The sequence below is a fragment of the Mixophyes fleayi genome, chromosome 12 (genome assembly GCF_038048845.1).
Source record: "Mixophyes fleayi isolate aMixFle1 chromosome 12, aMixFle1.hap1, whole genome shotgun sequence".
Classification (NCBI taxonomy): Eukaryota; Metazoa; Chordata; class Amphibia; order Anura; family Limnodynastidae; genus Mixophyes; species Mixophyes fleayi.
In genome coordinates, this window is record NC_134413.1 from 71,553,123 (window position 1) to 71,573,197 (window position 20,075).

The 20,075-nt window shown below is 42.6% G+C and overlaps 1 protein-coding gene across 1 annotated transcript in view; it reads right to left on the bottom strand.

The window, feature by feature from the left end:
• Nucleotides 1–9,742: 9,742 nt before the first annotated feature.
• Nucleotides 9,743–20,075, bottom strand: part of LOC142108362 (uncharacterized) — a 75,646-nt gene continuing 65,313 nt past the window's right edge. Inside the window, exon 4 of the mRNA XM_075191988.1 lies at nucleotides 9,743–9,794. Within this exon, the coding sequence (XP_075048089.1) occupies nucleotides 9,743–9,794 (52 nt within the window). The remainder of the gene's footprint in view (nucleotides 9,795–20,075) is intronic.

Genomic DNA, 20,075 nt, shown 5'->3' on the forward strand with positions numbered 1-20,075 from the left:
TTAGTTATGTACATATGTGTAACATGGATGAACTGTGTGAATCATGGGGAATTACTTGTGAATCTGCCAATCTATTAGGTCAAACACAATCTCGTTAGTCACTACTCATAGGCAAACCACAAAGTAATCTCCCCCAGTTATCTTGAATTCTGTACCTCTTAACGATTCTGATGGCAGGTAGGAGGTATCCTAATGACCAGTCTATGGGTAACCTGCATTAGGACCTTACACCAGACTACAATAATCACCTTGGCAAGTGCTTACCCAGTGTGCCAAAATCAAACGTTCTCATGTGTAACGTTCTAATGTAAACTGCAGCATTAAATATAGTTCTTGTAAAATATGATAGTGACTGTTTCCCACTAAGCTTGTTACTTACTGTCATAGGAAATTAAATCAATGGCAGAAGTAGCTACATGAAGATAAGCTTCATGTAAAGTATTTGACATTACTCAAATATCTATTTTCCACATTACTTTTTAATTGGATTTTTACATGTATTTGGGTTTAAAATCAGGTCCACATTCTTTTTATACTTATACTGTACTGTAAATATTGTTACCAGGTTAAAGCCATTAACACAGGGCTTAGAGATGGGTAAACCAGGAATACACAGACTGTAAATTATTCTCACCCCCTGAATATATCCCATTTATAATATAATCCCCGTCCCAGTCTTGTTACATTACCTGTGGAGATGACTGACGCTCTGTTTGAAATTCAAGTGTAAACAGCTGTTTCCAACCAATCAGACTGAAGAGAATTCTGTGACATCACCAACCCAGGTAGCTCAGTGCCCAGTAATCCCTGATCAGCCATTGGTTGAGAGCTGTGTAACTGTAAATGGGCATATGTATGACAGCCCTATGTCTTAGTTATGTACATATGTGTAACATGGATGAACTGTGTGAATTATAGGGAAGTGAAGCCATGACCTGAATGGTTATGTTATAAAAAAAACTATCTATATATTGGCATAAGACTACTTAGTGGGGTATTTCCCATTGTTGTGTGTGAAACAAGAAGAATTTTTACTTTTCCCCCACATTTTGTTTTTTTATGTTTCACTAGAGATGAGCAGTACGGAGATAGAATTAGATAGACAGGAATTTTAGGGTACAGAGTCGAATTGAGACATGACTCAGTGTCTTGCTCCAAATTCCGATCTGAAAATGAGGCAAAATGTCATTTCATGTAAAATGTCAGATCTCGTGAGTATTGGATCGATATCTTCCATGTATAGCCGTCCTTCCTGTTCTCAGCTGCCATTTAGAAGTGGAAGCAGATGGGTATATTATTAAACTATTTAAGAGTTAACAAAAACTATTCTTTCTTGCTTTTAAAATCAAAGATGTTTAAATCTGATGACAGTAGTGCCAGGGGCAGTATCAGCGACATCTGAAATATTTAGTGGGGAAAAATAGGGAACTGTTTGATTGTGAGCAGCACCCCCCCTCCCCCCACAAACAAAATGCATATACTGTATATATATATATATATATATATATATATATATATGTTGCTTTTACAATCTAAATGTTTGTCTGTGAAGGTAATTGTGTGTGAGGGGCAGCATCACATCTGTCCTAGTGAGCGGCTATATGGCAGGGTGCGGTGAATGACCTGACACTGTGTATTATACACAACCCAGTGGGCTGTCACAGTTATATAGTCTTTTGTTTGACCAGTACCGCTTGTCACATATCTGTAGCTAAGTGGACAGTCGGTACAATGACATTTTCTAGGGACTGAAGGACTTTTTGTTTAACCTCACAGTACAGCAATTGCAGTTAAGAAGAAATAAGATTGTGATGGAATTTGGTAACGTGGACACATGATCTCAACTAATCGGTTATAACCTGATGCATTGATGGGGAAATTGGACTCACATCCAGTGATAACATAGCTGTCATGGCTTTAGTGATCCGCTGTGCAGCAGGATGCTGGCTGTCATACTTGGTTCCTCTTTTGCGTCTCAGACAATTGTTGATTATAATTAGAGATGGTCACTGACCCCCGTGTTTTGGTTTTGGATTCGGTTTTGGATCTGGATTACCGTCGTGTTTTGGTTTTGGTTTTGGTTTTGCAAAACCGCCATTGCGTGTTTTGGTTTTGGTTTTGGTTTTGTTTTGCTATTTTTTGGGAAAATCCATGTTTTTGGGCCTAAATTAACCCAATTTAGTGCTCCAACTGTTTTAGAGACAAGTAATCTAATTGTTGAGGTAATAAATCATCCAAAAAAACAGTTTAATTCTTCGTTGGTAGGCCTATTCTACACACAAAACAGATTGTCTTCCTCTCCATCTATGCATATTGGCAATGCAGCCATCGTCTTTGAATGTATATTACACCCTACACTTATAGTTAAATATGTAAAGAAATGGAAAAAGCCAGTTTGGTTTCTGTCTCTCAAGGCCCCCCTCCACTTGTATAAAATACCAAAAAATTCAGCCATTATAGACTGTACAATATTAATTGACATGGAGAAAGCCAGTTTGGTTTCTGTCTCTCAAGGCCCCCCTCCACTTGTATAAAATACCAAAAAATTCAGCCATTATAGACTGTACAATATTAATTGACATGGAGAAAGACAGTTTGGGGTCTCTCTGTCTCTCTAGGCCCCCCTCCACTTGTATAAAATACCAAAAAATTCAGCCATTATAGACTGTACAATATTAATTGACATGGAAAAAGCCAGTTTGGTTTCTGTCTCTCTAGGCCCCCCTCCACTTGTATAAAATACCCAAAAATTCAGCCATTATAGACTGTACAATATTATGAAAAATGGACAAAGCCAGTTTAGGGTCACTCTGTCTATGACACCCTACCCTTAAGGATAAATTGCCCTAACAGCAGCCTTTCAAGATGGTATGTGATATGGAAATTCCACAAGTCCCTTTCCTCTTTGGGGGTAGATTGCACCCTACACTTACATAGAAAGTTTTAAAAAGATGTTATCGGCATCATCTTCAGCTTAATCCTCACCCTCATCAGTGTGTACGTCATCATCACAGACTATCAATTCATCGCCGCTTGAATCCGCCATTAGAGAACAGTCAGTGCTTGGATGTCTTGGATGGTGAAGGCCTTCCTCGTGGAAGATGTAGTTCATTTTTATAAACATAATTTTCTCCACATTTTTGGGAAGTAACCTTCTACGGCGATCACTGACTAAGTTCCCTGCTGTGCTGAACACTCGTTCAGAGTACACACTGGAGGGTGGGCAGCTTAGGTATTGCAAAGCAAGTTTGTACATGGGTTTCCAAATGGCCTGCTTTTCTTCCCAGTAAGGAAAGGGACTGTCTGACATTTCCATATCAACTACCTCTTGAAAGTAATCCTCCACCATCCTTTGCATGTTTATACTCATATTGGATGGAGTTATGGGCAAAGTGACACATTTTGTTGAAAAATCCTTCAAACCAGCCCAGATGTTAAATTGTTCTGGTCTGCCCCCTGTGTCTTCCCTGCTTCTTTTTTGGAAATTTAATTTTTTACGAGCAACAGCTTGAGAAAGTGAAGGAGGACACGTCGTCAAGCCGAGGCCCAGTTCAGCGGCCAACTTGCTGAGCAATAGCTCCTTGCAAAAGTTCACATCTCGCTCATTTACAAGTAAAGACTCAATGTAGGTTTTAAACCTTGGATCAAGCACAGTGGCCAAAACGTACTGATCCGAGTTCAAGATCTTAATAACTCGAGGATCATTGTGAAGCGAATTAAGTACTTGATCGACAAGGCCAACATACTTTGCTGAATTGCTTGCTTTCAGCTCCTCCTTCATTTTCTCAAGCTGCTTTTCCAATAGTCTAATTAAAGGAATGACTTGGCTCAAACTAGCAGAGTCAGCACTGACCTCACATGTCACAACTTCAAATGGTTTCAGCACCTTGCACAGCACTGAAAGGATTCCCCACTGTGCAAGAGTGAAATACATCCCCCCTCCTTTCCCAATGTCATGACTTGTGCAATATGCTTGGATGGCTTTGCGCTGTTCCTCCATCCTCTGAAGCATGTACAGGGTGGAATTCCACCGAGTTACCACCTCTTGCTTAAGTTGGTGGCAGGGCAAGTTAAACTGCTCTTGGAGCTGCTGTAATCTCCTACATGCTGTGGCTGAATGCCTGAAATGGCCTGAAATTTTACGGGCCACCGAAAGCATCTCCTGCACCTCACGGTTATTTCGTAGGAAGCTCTGCACCACCAAGTTGATGGTGTGAGCAAAACAGGGAATATGTTGGAAATCACCCAGCTGTAATGCTCGCACTATATTGTTGGCGTTATCTGAAATGACATACCCTGGGGAGAGTCCGAGTGGTATAAGCCATGCATCAATCACATCTCTCAGTTTGCGTAACAAATTGTCAGCCGTATGCCTGTTAGTGAAGCCGGTGATACAAAGAGTGGCCTGCCTGTGACAAATGTTACGTAGTGGTGTACATGCTGCTGCTGTTCCTGCTGGTGAAGGTGAATGACCAACCCAGTGGGCTGTCACAGTCATATAGTCTTTGGTTTGGCCACTTCCACTTGTCCACATATCTGTGGTTAAGTGAACAGAGGGCAGAATGGCATTTTTCAGCGCAATCTCTACATTTTTACACACTTTTTGGTATAGTTGTGGAATAGCTTTACGGGAGAAATGGTGTCGCGATGGAATTCTGTAACGCAGACACAAAACCTCAATTAACTGTGAAAAACCAGCTGCGTTTATTGTGGAGATTGGACGCAGATCTAACACTAACATTGCAGCCATGGCGTCTGTGATTCGCTTGGCGACTGGGTGACTGCTGTCATATTTGCTTCCCCTCGCAAATGATTGTTTCACAGTTAATTGCTGAAATGTAGGACTGCTCATTTTATTCACCTGCCTCTGGGATGACGATTCACCCCCAGCAGCAGCAACAGCAGCAGCAGGACTAACGCTTTCTTCAGAGGAATCAATAATAGTGCCGGAGTCATCCAGCCTTAAGTGGGATGCCGGGCTAACTCCGAGCGCTACTGAGGATATTGATGAGGATGGTGTGGTGGGTGTATTTTGTAGCCGTCGGTATGTCGGTGAGCGGAGGGTCTTAGCTGATGAGGGAGTGCTTGTATTCTTTTGGGAAGAACTTTCAGCTTTTCCCAACACTTTGCCATGAACTCTCGTTAAATGGCGTAACATAGACGAGGTTCCAAGATGGTTAAGGTCCCTCCCTCGACTGACTGTGGCTTGACATACACTACAAATGGCTATACAATTGTTGTCTGGATTTGGGTAGAAATAATTCCACACATAAGAAGTGGATTTTTTTGTTTTATGCCCAGGCATGACAATGGCCTTTTTCTTGTCACGTGCCAGAACTGCTGCCACTGGTGCAGGACTTACACAAACAACCTCATCCTCATCAACATCCTCATTAGCGCCCTCGTCGCCTACACAAATCTCCCCCTCATCCTCTTCTAATTCCAAAGTGGCATCCTCAATTTGGGTATCACCGGCTACACTCGGGCTATTAAGGCACACATCAGCAGAATGCTCATGATTAGACATCCCACTGTTGGATGGACTCTCCACAGGGATTGTTGTCATTTGTGAATCAGAGCAAATATTCTCCTGTAATGCCTCACTGTTATCTTGCAGCTCGGCTTTGACGCGTAACAGTAGTTGTGCACCAATTGTAGGCTGGGTAACTTTTTGGGATCTGCCACTAATAGCCAAAGGTGAAGGCCTCATTCTCTCTTTGCCACTGCGTGTGTAGAATGGCATGCTTGCAATTTTTTTTTTATCGTCACTTAACTTTTGCTCAGTTACACTTCTTTTTCGCTTCAATACAGTAAAATTTTTTTTGGTTTTTGTTTTTTGCACTAATTTGAAAACACTCTGTTGTTTGACATCGCCTTGGCCAGATGACGTACTGGGAACACTAACATCAGGACTGGTGACAGAACCTGGTTGCTCATTTAGATCATATGTGGACTGCTTTGAATCCATTCTGAGCGCAAACCACTGGGGAGTGCTAAAAATTATTTAGTAGATTCTGCTGACAGATATGACTTTTGACAGCCAGAAATATTAATGCACAATTAGGGAGGACACCCCAAAAACACTGAGGAGTGCTAAAAATTATTTAGTAGATACTGCTGACAGATATGACTTTTGACAGCCAGAAATATTAATGCACAATTAGGGAGGACACCCCAAAAGCACTGAGGTGTGCTACAAATTATTTAGTAGATACTGCTGACAGATATGACTTTTGACAGCCAGAAATATTAATGCACAATTAGGGAGGACACCCCAAAAGCACTGAGGAGTGCTAAAAATTATTTAGTAGATACTGCTGACAGATATGACTTTTGACAGCCAGAAATATTAATGCACAATTAGGGAGGACACCCCAAAAGCACTGAGGTGTGCTACAAATTATTTAGTAGATACTGCTGACAGATATGACTTTTGACAGCCAGAAATATTAATGCACAATTATGGGGGACACCCCAAAAGCGCTGGGGAGTGCCAAATATGAAGAAAAAATAATAAACCTCTATCCTCCTCTCTGCACTAGCGATTTTGGTTAGAGCAATTGCAAGAACAATATTGTATTCTCTGTCCCTGCTCTAATTAGCCTATGACTACACCCTGCTCTCTCCCTCTGTCAAATGGCGATGGATTGCTGTGGAGGCGTGTATTTATAAAGTTGAAGTATCGCGAGAACCGAGTCCCGAGATCCGACAACGTCACAATGACGTTCGGCCTCGATTTGGATTCGGAATGGGCGGGAGAGTACCGAGCTGCTCAGCTCGGTACTCGGATACCCAAAGTTCGGGTGGGTTCGGTTCTCGGAGAACCGGACCCGCCCATCTCTAATTATAATACAATAAAAAGATTGGTATATCTGCGCAGGCCAACTGAAAGCAGCCTCTGTTCACACACACACACACACACAATCCACATACAATGTGCAAAAATAAAAAACTGTAAAAATAACCAATGGTGACAGAGCTGGCGCTAACAGTTTTAAAGAGTCAACTGTGAAATAATATATATATATATATATATATATATATATATATATATATATATATATATATATATATATATATATATATATATATTCTTTCCATCTTGATGTATGTCTTCCACAAATTCCAGAAATTTGCAGTGATCAAAGTAACTTTCAGATTTCTGGCATTCACCACGATTATGGTCACATAAAAAAAGTGAAAAGAAAAAAATCGTATCATAGCGTAACATATAATATGTGGTTACACCGAAAACCACTAAATATCCCAAGGATCCAGTGGGGGTTGATAATTACGACAAAAACACCACATGATGGGTGTTCTCAATCCCCTATCGGATATACACTTACAAGATTTCAATCTTGAATCAATATAAGCCAATATTTGTATTATACATTGCTTTTATGCTTCTTTGGTGCAATAAAACTTTGGCTACGTGAGATAATGCACTATCAGTTGTCACTTGTCTTTTAAACACCTATCATAAGGAGATCCAGTAAGAGGACAAGATTCCAGGAGGATATCCATGTATACATATTGGCTTATATTGATCCAAGATTGAAATCTTGTAAGTCTACTACTACTGTCTTATATCACTGAGGTAGTATCAGTACAAAGTAACATGATAGTATAATGTGGGCAGCGTGTCTTGAATTTGGTTCCAAGTCACCCTAACAAAATAATAACATTAGTTTAGCCATTTATTTTTTATTTTGAGAAAATGTACATACGAGGACAAACTTTTAAGAGCTAATTTCTCTTGTAGTTACTCGTTAACAATTCATATGAATGTATAGAAGGGATTGAAACAGGAAGTTGCTATTCATCATCTGGGATTAAGCCCTGCAGTAACCAGTTTGCTACTCTATTGTTCTCTCTAGGACTGTGTCAGACTACTATGCACTAGACCAGCTGGGGGGAAACGCATGTGGTGATGACTTCTCTCCACTCCCATATCTAACCCCTGATTTGGGAGCCAATGGCATTCTGTACGGACTTGGGATAACCTTACAGGACGGGATTTGACCAGTGGGAATTCTGAACTGTTTAAAAAGAGCCTGCAAGGAGACCAAGGGTTGTTTATTGGATATCCTGAGCTTGGTATTGAAGATCTGTCTCCTACCAGCTCCAACGTGTGTCCTGATTACAATTTCACATCTCGGCACATCTCTGGCTGAACATCGTGCAACAGTATAACTCTGCCCCAATGGGAGCTGCTTGTGAGTCTGCACATCTGGGGGTAAATGTATCAAGCTGAGAGTTTTCCGGCGGGTTTGAAAAGTGGAGATGTTGCCTATTGCAACCAATCAGATTCTAGCTTTCATTTTGTAAAATGCACTAAATAAATGATAGCTAGAATCTGATTGGTTTTTCAAACCCGCCGGAAAACTCTCAGCTTGATACATTTACCCCCTGGTGTGCCTACAGGAGTAGGGTGACAGGGGTCCAGGCTGCTAACATCTCGGTAGTGAGCATAAGGCCGAGAGGCCAGGACCAGCAAGCCTAGAAGTGTAGAAATCGGAGGAATCTGGAAGACACGAGTACTGACCTATTGTGACAAAAGCATCAGGACCAGAGACTTTTTTACAACTTAGCCCGGCCAAAGAAATACTGTTTAAACATATGTAACGGTTCCTCATATCTTTATCTGGGGATGTGTTGGGGAGGTTTTTAGATGTTGGCGATTTAATATAGTTTTTGTGTTACAGTTGTGTTTGCACCTTCTGTAATAAAGGTACTATTATAGCTACCACTCCTCTTTGTCTGCGTGATCCAAAGAACACCAAGGTACCAGGGCTACTCTGTGGGCCTTGACTCTAATGCCCTGGTGTCCTGACACTGATCATCAAAATCTGAGGAGCATGACTGTCCCAATACTATCCCCATTCATTATAGGTTTTCATAAGACGCTGGTCTCGTCACATGAAAAGAAAAATGTCCAGATAGTGGATAACTGACTTGATTCCCATTTCCCCCCTTAGCACCCACTCTTTTAAGGAGGTGAAAGCTTCAGGAAGATGCCTCTTACAGAATGGCCGCATCAAGTGAGGTGTATGATGCAGAACATGTCTCCTTACTGATCCCATTAGTCAGCGAATCTTTCTTTGGAATTGACAAATGATGAATCAGGCTGAATATTCTGGGCTTTGTTTTAGCTACCATTTACAGTGCATAATGCATGGCTGACATCAAATATCCGTACAGTTTCAACTCTTTGGACTCCCTATAAGGAACTCTAAAAACATTCTAAAACCCATTCTCCAATAATAATGCTGCCTCCCTGTCTGGATGTCTCCTAAGTCAGGGATGCTTTGTATCTATATTTAATTTATGTCTTTTTCAAGCAGGTTTCCCATGCCTGAACTGTCTTCCGATCTTAAAAACACTTAGCAAGCGGCTGCCCTCCACCACAGCTGAACATTCATGTCTGAGTATGCATGGGGCCACATACATTGGCCATCAATAAACTGCCAGCATGTTCCCTTTCTTGCTCCTACCAACACCACAGCAGGCACAGGAGAAGACCACTGCCAACCCATTGCAGGAAATCCCAACCTCATTTATAGCCACATGGGACATCCAGACAGCAAGAACTTGTAAAACATGCCCATATTCAGGGCATAAAATAACGTTTCTCCCCTTCATTACTTCTCTGACATACAATACCTTTCTGAATTACTTTGAAACCCTTTCCCACATCAGCACATGAATTTGGCTGTTCCCTAAGTGATTTCTCTGATATTTAACAATTTGGAATATGTGTAAAACATTTACCACATTCAGAGCAAGAATATCTCTCCTGTATGACATGGTCTTTCTCTTGTATGGTGCGCAACAAGAAGTGAATTATGTGCTAAATATTTCCAACATTCTGTAATATGGTTTCTTTACGGTATGACTTCTCTGATACTTAAGAAATAATATTTTAGAAAAACATTTCCCACATTCTGAGCAGGACCAAGATTTACCTGGAGGAGGTGGTAGGGCAGCCATAACCCCTGAGCTGCCTTAACCTTAGACCTCACCTACCTTTCCTTGAACAGTCACAATTTGTGTTGGTCAAATAGGCTGAACCTACTAGGAAAGGTGTTTGGGCTGATCGGGGGGAACTCCTGGCAAACTGTGCATGGTTTGAATGGATTGGCAATTGGCTTAAATTGTCCTGATTTTGCAATTGGTATTGATGACAGGTATTGCACAGGTACTGGTCCCAGTGTACATCTATTTTGCCTAAGGGAAGCTGACTTGTACAGTCAAACAAATAGCTACAATAAAAAGTGTTGCATACCCCTCTCTCTCTGTGTAGTTAATAAAGCTCTTTTGAAATATGCCCATAGCAAGGAAATTTCTTATCCACATAAATATCTAGTTATTGCTACAGTAAGAAGAAAAACACAGACACAATTCTTTCATTAGAAAATGTATTGCATGGAAATGGTAAAATAACCACATGCACAGTGTACACATAACAACATATACAACAAAATCATAACTAGTACAGTAAAGACATAATGGGGCTTATTCAGAGTTGGACGCATTTGCGCACCAAACGTACGTTGGAAATAACGTACACAAAAAAGTGGATTTACTCATTGATGTTGAGTCTCAAGGCGCCTGCAGCTCAAAAACAGTTTCTTTGTGACCAGTGTAAGTCTGCCCCCATCCCCCCCCCCCCCCGATACAGTGGGGTGCAGATATAAAATGTAATTAAAAATGGAAATGTCAATTACGCAATACTCAATCAGCAAATCAGAAACAGCTAAATAGGGCTGATAGTCATCATCATATACCTGCACCAAAAATCTAATACCTGCATGAGGATCGAGCCCTAAAAGGCGTATTTGCAGATGTTATGTTACAATTACATGAACCCACCCATACTGTGCTCAGCCCATGCATGCTAGTCCCTGCACATCCTTATTCTGCTTTTCCAGACAAAGGCGGACGGATGTCAGCGATATAAATAACTCTATATATGGACATATACTTTCTGGATTTTGGAATCGTTGCAGTATGAAAATACACATCTTATGCAAACAATGACCTACGTCTAACTCTAAATGAGCCCCAATATATACATTTCCTTTATACAACGATGGTAAAGATATTTTGCATTCCCCACTAGAGCAGATCAAGCTCCACCTAGTTTGATGTCTATGTACTGAAATACCAGCTGTGCGATGTTTTGCTTGTTTGTTCCACCTTCAGATTGCTTTATTTTATCTTGTACACACCATCCTGAAAATGTTACTACAAGCATTTATTTTCTTAGTAGCCTCCTTCCGTGATTTTAGCCATGTATTTATAACATCCGGGAGAGTGGATTATTTTCTTACCCCAGGATACAACATAAAGCTGCTCACTGGGTACAATTATACAGAAAGCAGAGCAGAGCAACACAAACACACAGCTCTGCCCCGTGGTATCACCACACGGGTTAAACGTACAGAGGGAAACCAGGACGTAAAAATTGTGTATTTACTAAAACTTGGAGTAAAGCCTATACAAGCCATTAAATACATGTGATGGTTGGACACCCCTTTAATTATGCTTCTGAAAGGATTTTATTTTATACAGGGCTTTGTCACTAAAAACAATACATTGGGTATAGTGAAACCACCTAAAAAGCCTTGACATAATTGAGATTAAAGTTGCATTATCAAATAATTGTTACATGTTACTTATTTGCCCCTTTCCAGCTCCAGGGTCTGCTCTATGCAGCCGCTTTTCCCGGGACACCTTCGTTTCTGGCTCCTCCGTGTACATATGGCTGTGGCAGTGGCTTGTGAGCAGGAGGTCCAATCAGAAGCCACAATCTCCATGACTGCAACTCCTGATTGATCATCCTGCTTACTCATACTTCTACCTCGGGGAGATCAAAAGGGGGCGGGGTGAGTCGATCGCTTAATTTGGCCCTGCGCCAAAATGTCAATTTAGTCAGAATTGTGAGATGAACCACGGAACCACGGGAAACACTTGTGCATGGAGCAGGCCCCGGGGCTCCAGAGAGAGGAGAAGCAGGTGAGTAACATGATAACATGCAACAATTAGGTGGTAATGCAGATTTAGGTGCTCCTCTGCTGCAGCATATCACTATCATGACAGTATATTGTCTTGGCATCACAATATTCAACAGAAAGGGACTTTTAAAGAATATATATACATGATAGGGCACCAGCATACACGTGTACAGCAGCTGTAGCAGTTAATAGATTGGAGAGAACATGAGGACTGGAATATCCAAATCAGTTTAAGACAAAGAATAAGACTCTAGAAACACTGTATCTACTTAATCAGGGAATTTATTTTACATTTAGATAACATTTAACATGTTTCATTCCTACAGATTAAATTTTGTTGTCTCTGAGGTACAAAATGAATAATGAACATCATGGGAATTACTAAACAATTGGTTATTTTAATAAAAGTATAATTAATTATGTGGTAGTACAATGTAAGGAATGTGAAGAAAGTATAATATCATATAAAAAACAAGGCATCGGAAAGTATAGAAAATATATATTATATTTGAACTTGGAAGTTTTATATATATGACTCTTGGGAAAATGCGAACTGTCAGATACTGTACAACAAAGTAGGATTATATTCAATTTTAACACACTGGCAGAGTGATTGCATAATTCTGATCTTAATAAGATGTAGTTAGTAGATTTTACCATACCCTGTGGCTGGTTTCCCATCCATGTAAAGATTAACCCTTCCAATGCTGCGGTGCCAATTGGGTTAACCCCCCAGTGCTATGTGCTGGAGGTGCAATGTATTTTAAAGTGTATTTTAATAAATATATAAATGTAGATATTTGCGATGAAAGGGTTAGCCCAGGAGTAGAAATGTATAAAGTGATATGTGTGTTTATAAAATGTTATTTCAAATGTGTATAAAACAAAAGAAATTGCTTCTCACCCCACTGCTGGTCCAGTGAGGATCGGAGCTCAGCCAGAGCTTTAATTCCTCCACTCCGGTTCCCATTTGTAAGTACAGGATGACTGGAGTGTCGGAGGGGTCTCCAGTCCCTGATGGTACAGTGGGGGCTGCAGGAGCAGCCCCTGGATAAAGTAGGAGCCTGGAGCTCTCTGTGTGTAAACTCCGCTGGCAGCTGTAGTTCAGTGGCTTCTGGAAGAGACTTGCAGAGGCGCCTCCTAGATTCACACATGAATCCAGGAGTCCCAGTCTGCAGGGCACCATACTGGAGCTCAAAGAGCCTGGGGACAGCTGGTGGCAACACTATTCTCCTACAACTCATGTGCAGTTGGCATTCACAGTCGGTGAATATCTGCTGACAGGTGACACCAGTAGAAGTGGTCAGTAACAGCCAGATACAGACAGTAAGAAGGAAACCCAACTAAACTGTTTAAGATCTCCCTCTCCAAACACTGGGTAGCAGAGTAAGCCCATCCAGTCACAGTTTATAACTGGTGGCAAGCAATTTGATAATGCTAGGGTTTTTTTTTTTGGAGAGCCGAGTTACTCAAGTGAAGAGCTCCTTCCACACAAGGGAATGCAAAAGATGGTTAACTACACCGCAATGTCCAAGGTAGATCTCGAAATCCTGTGCAAAGCAAGAAAAATTGTACAGTAAAAAGTCATTATCTGCTGCACCATGATTTGGGTCCTGTCACTTTACCGAATTTGAGGACGGTGTTGGAGACAGTGATCTACACTTGCAGGTGTTTGGAATGATTTCTAAACTCCATGCTTTGTCCAAAAAGGAGTGGGTCAATTATTTGGTCCTTACAATGCAAGGGCGTGCATTAGAGGCCTATTGTGTATTGACCCCAGATGACTGTGCAGACTCTGAAGTGGTAAAGAAAGTTCTCTTTAAGTGCTACATTATTACCCCAGGAACCTACTGGCAGAAATGTGAGGATCTGGCAGAAGCCTTCTCATCAACCATGAGGAATTTGCTAACCAGCTGTGGCAGTTCGTGATGAGATGTGTGAATGGATCTGGTGTCAAGACCTGGGTGGATTTAAATGGTTTAATTTGCAGGGAGCAGTTGTCTCGCCGGTGCACACAGAGGGTGAAAAAATTGGTACTGGACCACAACACAATAATATTTGAAGTAGCGGACCAGTTGGCAAATCAAAATGTAGTGGTGTGGCCACCCTGGCAGAAGCGCCAGTCTAGCAGCCAAAACCAAAGAATTTTATGAATTGAAGAACATCCCTCTGCTGTTGATCACTCCGCCAAGCAAGTAGTTACAATCCTGTTCCACAAACTAGGTCCTTGTAATTAAAGCCACGGAGCCAGAAATATATTGAAAGTATTAAACTGTTTAATGTAGTGAAAAACACAGTCCATGTGATGCAAGTTAAACACAGGCCAGATCAGTGAATAAACAGACTTCCAGGTATAAGGCAAATATCAGGTTTACCTCCAAGTGACAAGATAGAGATGAATGCTAAATGCTTACAGAAAAGCAGAAACTGGCTAAGCAAGGATTTCCACAGGAAAAGAGAAAAAGCAAGGCAGTTAGTCCAAGGGTAAATAAACATTACAGGCACAGAAACATTAATGACCATCAAAGGAAACTGGGAGAGGCAGGCATATATAGGAGACAATCAGGTGCGAATGATTAACATAGTGCAGCTAGTAGTCCCTGATAGTGAGAAGAGAAGGCAGAATAACAGCACCTCTGGTGGTTCACAGGTACTGCAGGGTCAATATAATAATAAATATAGTCCCAGAGGCAGGAGCTAAAGCAGCATCATGAGGCAGATCCTAACAGTAGGCACTAACCCAGGTGCTTGTAGCTAGCTGCAATTCCACCCTGTTCCTGGAAGTCATCAGACTAGACTGGATAGGAAGTGTTATGGCTGTGGGAAAACCGGTCACCTAAGGCCAGACTGTCCTACAGGCTGACTTGCATACCCGACTAAGGGAGGTGGGCCTAAAAAGATTGTTCTTGCCCCAGAAAGTCCAGTGGCGTATGTCACAGAGAAAAGTGACTCAGTGAAGAGGCCAAAAAGACACCCAAAAAGAGGTGGAAGCACCCAAGTTGGACCATTGCAGGGAGAAGGCCTGAGAGTCTCAGGGACCTCAATCACTGTGGTGAGCCCCCCATCCTTGCTGAACCTGCTGCAGCATTGCCAGGCTAGACTGCCAAAGTCACAGTTCCAGATGGACTCGAAGTGCCCACGGTGAGGGTACGTCTCGATTGGGGAGCTGGCAAATAAATGTGAGATGTGCTCCTGGGAAACGATCTTGGTCATGGGATGTGGACAGGTTTTTGTCATCCCCATTACCCAGAGTCAAGCTGTCAGACTACATGCTACAGGAGTGGCAGTCTAGAGGAAAAGACCCAAGCTACTAGACAACAAGAGCTGCAACAACATTTTCCAGCCCAAAAGAAAAGGTTGAAGCTGCTAGATCATCAGGACTTAGCCAGCTCTTTACCACAGAAAATACCCCATTCCCCAGCAATGCAAAGTATGTTGTTTCCAGCACATCTGCAATTAAATATGGTGGAAAATATTACGTTATGAACTTGATATTGAGGCTGGTTGGGTGAAATAGACCTTTTATTAAATGGAAATGCTATTAATTTAATTTTTGGGCTGGTGGGGGTGAAATTGATTTAAAAATCAAATCGGAATGTTATTAATCTAATGTTGGGGAAGGTTGGGAGGAAGGAAGTTTATTTATTAAACATAAACACTAAGAATATACTGTTGGGGTTTTTAGGGGGGAGGAGGCCTAATTATTAAACATGGGAGCTATTAATTTAAGGTTGGGGCTGTTTGGGGGGTAGGAGGCTTATTTATTAAATTTAAGTATTTATTTAAGTATTTAAGTATATTAATTTAATGCCGGGCTGGTTGGGGTAAAATATCCTAATTATTAAATGTGTACTAATTTATTGTTTTGGACTGGTTGGGTGGGGGGGGGGGGTTGGGTTTGTTTAACTGTTAATGCTGAGAATGCTATTAATTTAATTTTAGTTCTGGTTGGGGTAAGAAGGCCTATTTATTAAATACAGAACACTCGCTATCCCTTAGAATCTTTAATAGCGTCGCCCAACGTAAACCCCTAAAACCTAACCATCTAACTGAATCTGCCAGGGGAAATTTGCTCAAATCATGAGCAGGACCACTCTTACCGGCCCAAAAAACAAATGAATGGCCGACCAGCCAAAAATGCTTCCCATCCTGCCGTAAACCTGCAACATGGAGTAAAATGCACATAAAACAAATTTCAAGACATAATACATGGTATTAGAGAAAGAAACTACTATATATTTGCGCGCAACGCAGGGTGACGCATGCGGAGCTAAAACCGGAAACCCCGGGGTGCCACAAGCCAATCAGGCCCCCGGGGAAAAGAAATGGCAAATCCCTCCACGCCTCCTTTTAACAAGACAAGCAACGCATGTCATGGGTCAGCCTTACCACATTGCATTATTAAGCCTAAAGCGCAACAGCTGGCCTAACATACTGTTTGAAACACTTAGACCTTCACCTACCCGAAGCCACGATACTCTGTTCCGACACACCCTCCTCCGCCGCTACTGTAGCCGCTCCTATTCTAAAAGAATGAGTCCCATAGTCTGCTGTATCCAATCCAAGTTTAGCAATACAATTCTTAAAGACCGCGGAAAACTGGACCTTCGTAAGGGGGTACCTATCATGGTGCCTAAGCCAATTACCACCAGGAGCAGGGGACATATCTCTATACAATCTTGTAAACTCAAGCGGGCAAACTGCAATATCCTGATTACGATGCTAGGTAATCCACCGCCCCCTACCCAAAGGATCAGTCTTCAATCTATGGATCTTACAAGCTATGTTATCATTCTTAACCACAACATTTCTGTGAAGTAACCCTGAACCGATTGCCGATCTAGATGAAGCTAACAACTCACCTGTAAACCGCTTATGGTGGACAACCTTCTATACCATCTTTAACCTTTACCAGAGTTAACTTAACAACTAAAATAACGACACAGAGACTTGAATTGGCGTTTGAAAGGTCAGGAATTTATTATAGGCGAAACCTGCTGGGGAAAAATTGGTGGCCAACATAAACAGACCAATCAGCATCCAGGCTACTCCTACTAGTTGTAAATTCCGTCCAAACTAATTTGGACTCGACTAGGCGTAAAATGCCAAACTCCCCCATTTGGCATATTAGCTGAGGCCCGCCCGCCTAAGCGGAGCCCCTTAAACCCGAAGTGCTATTCTGCTAATTGCCCAATCCCTTTAAGAGGAGAGTGCCTACTACGCCTTCAATGTAACAAAATGGCCGCTGATTGGGCTGCTTACTGCCACAGCTAAGGTTTCCCACCAGGAACCGCAGCCCGCCACCAACCGACCTCTCATAGCCAAACAAGAAAACCAAATATCTGCTCTATAAAGTATGCCATACCCAAATCAGACAAATGTACACCACCGGGCCTATAGTACTGCGTCAACACAGCCCTTATGGACGGATAACTAATGCAGCCACCACCTACTTCCTGAAAGGTCTTCCAAACCGCCCTATTTACCTTCCCACAAGCTTTCTCAATCCGTGCTGGTTTATCCGCCCCTCTCCAATTGCGCCTAGGGATAATATCGGACCATGTAAGGTGAACTGTTGGCCAATGTAACTTAATGGCCCCGACATCAGATCTTATATGTTCAATGAGCTCTAAACTGGACCACTTACCCAGGTCATTCCCCCCAAGGTGAATTACAAGTTCTAAAGGGCGCCCAAACCTACTCTCTGTGTCTTTTAGTATCTTCAACAGAGATTCCCAACGCATACCCCTAACACCTATCCATCTTATTGACTCCGCCCTGGAAAATTTGCTCACATCATGAGCAGGGCCGCTCTTACCGGCCCAAAAAACAAATGAATGGCCTACCAGTCAAATACTCCTCCCATCCTCCCATCCTGACGTACACCTGCAACATGGAGTAATTTATTAGTAGTAAATTAAATGGCAAAACGTAAAACATAATTAATACTGAAAACAAAAAACTGCCACATTCGCGCATAACGCAGGGTGACCCATGCGGAGGTAAAACCGGAAACCCCGGGGTGCCACCGCCAATCAGGCCCCCGGAGAAAAGAAATGGCAAAACCCTCCGCGCTCCCTTTCAACAAGGTAAGCAACGCAACGTCATAGGTCAGCCTTATTACATCGCCCTGTCTAAGGCTAGAGCGCCACAGCTGGCCTGACATACCGCTTAAAACACTTAGACTTCCATCTACCCAAAGCCATAATGCTCTGCTCAGACACACCTTCTTCTGCCGCTACCGTAGCTGCCCCTATCCTAAAGGAATGCGTCCCATAGTCCGCTGCACTCAAACCAAGCTTAATCACGCATATTTTGAATACCGCTGAAAATTGAAACTTTGTAAGGGGAAAACCATTACTATGTCTAAGCCAATAACCACCGGGAGCAGGAGACATATCCCTATACAACCTTGTCAATTCTACTGGGCTGCAGGGGCATCCACGGGCGCTCCTGGAGCGCCCGCATCTTACATGGCCGCCGGAATCGGGATGGACTGACTCGCATGCGCGCGCGTCTGCGTGCGTGCGTGTCGTCGCGCATGCGCATAAACTTTTCTAGCCGCCGCGGCCGCAGCGGAACCGCCGGGGACACCCACCCCACTACCCGAGAGGGGGGAAGAGGAAACACCCGTCGGCGAGGCCTGGATCTGGGCTCGCCGCTTACTAAGGGCCGAGGGAGGGGGAACAAGCCTCAGGGAGGCGGTGGGGTGGAACCCTAACTCTCTTGGCCCGGAGCATAATGGGGGAAGGAAAAGGTAACAAAAAACAAACAAGAAAAAGAGAGAGGGGAAAGGGGGGGGGGCAGGGACAAGAACTAGGGGAAAAAGATAAGGTGGAGAAAACAAGGAGGAGAATGGATTGGGAAGAAATGTGAAAAGAAAAGAACACTGAAAATACAACTTAAATAAACACGATCACAGCAATAAATGCAATACCAAAAACAGTATAACACAGTTAAAAAACACAGTGAAAAAACAGTTTATGTAGCAATACTTACCAGGACAGCAGAGAGCCCATACTCACTTAACAAATCTATCCGGCAAGAGGAAGTCACATCCTTTTCCTATATGTTATAAGCCTCCTCAGGAAAGCAAACCCCTCCCCTTCCGGCTCCACTGATTGGATAACTCAGATTTCTACCACAACCCAGATAAGTTAACTCCTGGTATGCCTGTACTTTTTCCTCTGCCTGCCCCCTCAGTGTTTATATCACCTCGGTCTCATTCAATCCCTCTGTTGTATTTCTGAAAGCCATGAAAAAAGCCTTTACACACTCAAGCCGAAACAAAGCAGCTTCAAACTCATTTAAAATTTTCCAAGAACATGCACCACATAGCCATATAATCTCTAATTTCCTTGGATATCCTCACAAAATGCCTTGCTTTTGTAATCCCAACCGTAGCCCTCTCTAACTTCTGGCAAAAAACCCTACCCATGGGTATCACTCTACAAGCAAAATTAAGCAGGCCAAGCAGTGACTGCACCTGTTTTTACTGCACCTTACACTCACCCTGAAACGAATCAATCACACCCCTCAACTTAGCTACTTCCTCCATTGGAAGCTTACAACACCCTGCAACAGTGTCAATTTCAATAACCAGGTATGACAATTTCTCCATATGCCTCGTCAACACGCCAGAGCGTGACCTTGATGCTGCCAAATCATCTGTAGCCTTATTAGTGATGGCAAACATATCCACAAAACAACCTGTGCCTATCTTACCACACACCCGGCACCTAATATCCCCCTGACGGCTGTATTGGAACAGCGCACCACATCGTCCCTCAATATCCTGCTTCCTTCATTGGAACCAACACCTTCCAACCCCGCCCTATGGCAGGTACTACACAACTTCCTCTTCAGGAGCTTCATCAATCTTGTGTCTGCCCTCCCAGACCTGTCCGGAACCTCACTCCCAGAGGTAGAAGAGCTGGAATCAGAGCTAGAACCAGACACCCTACTGGCATGCTCACCAACTGATCCACGACTACCACCTTCCACACGTGATGACGGGCCCACCAGGGCCGTAGATGCGGCTTCCGCATAAGAAGC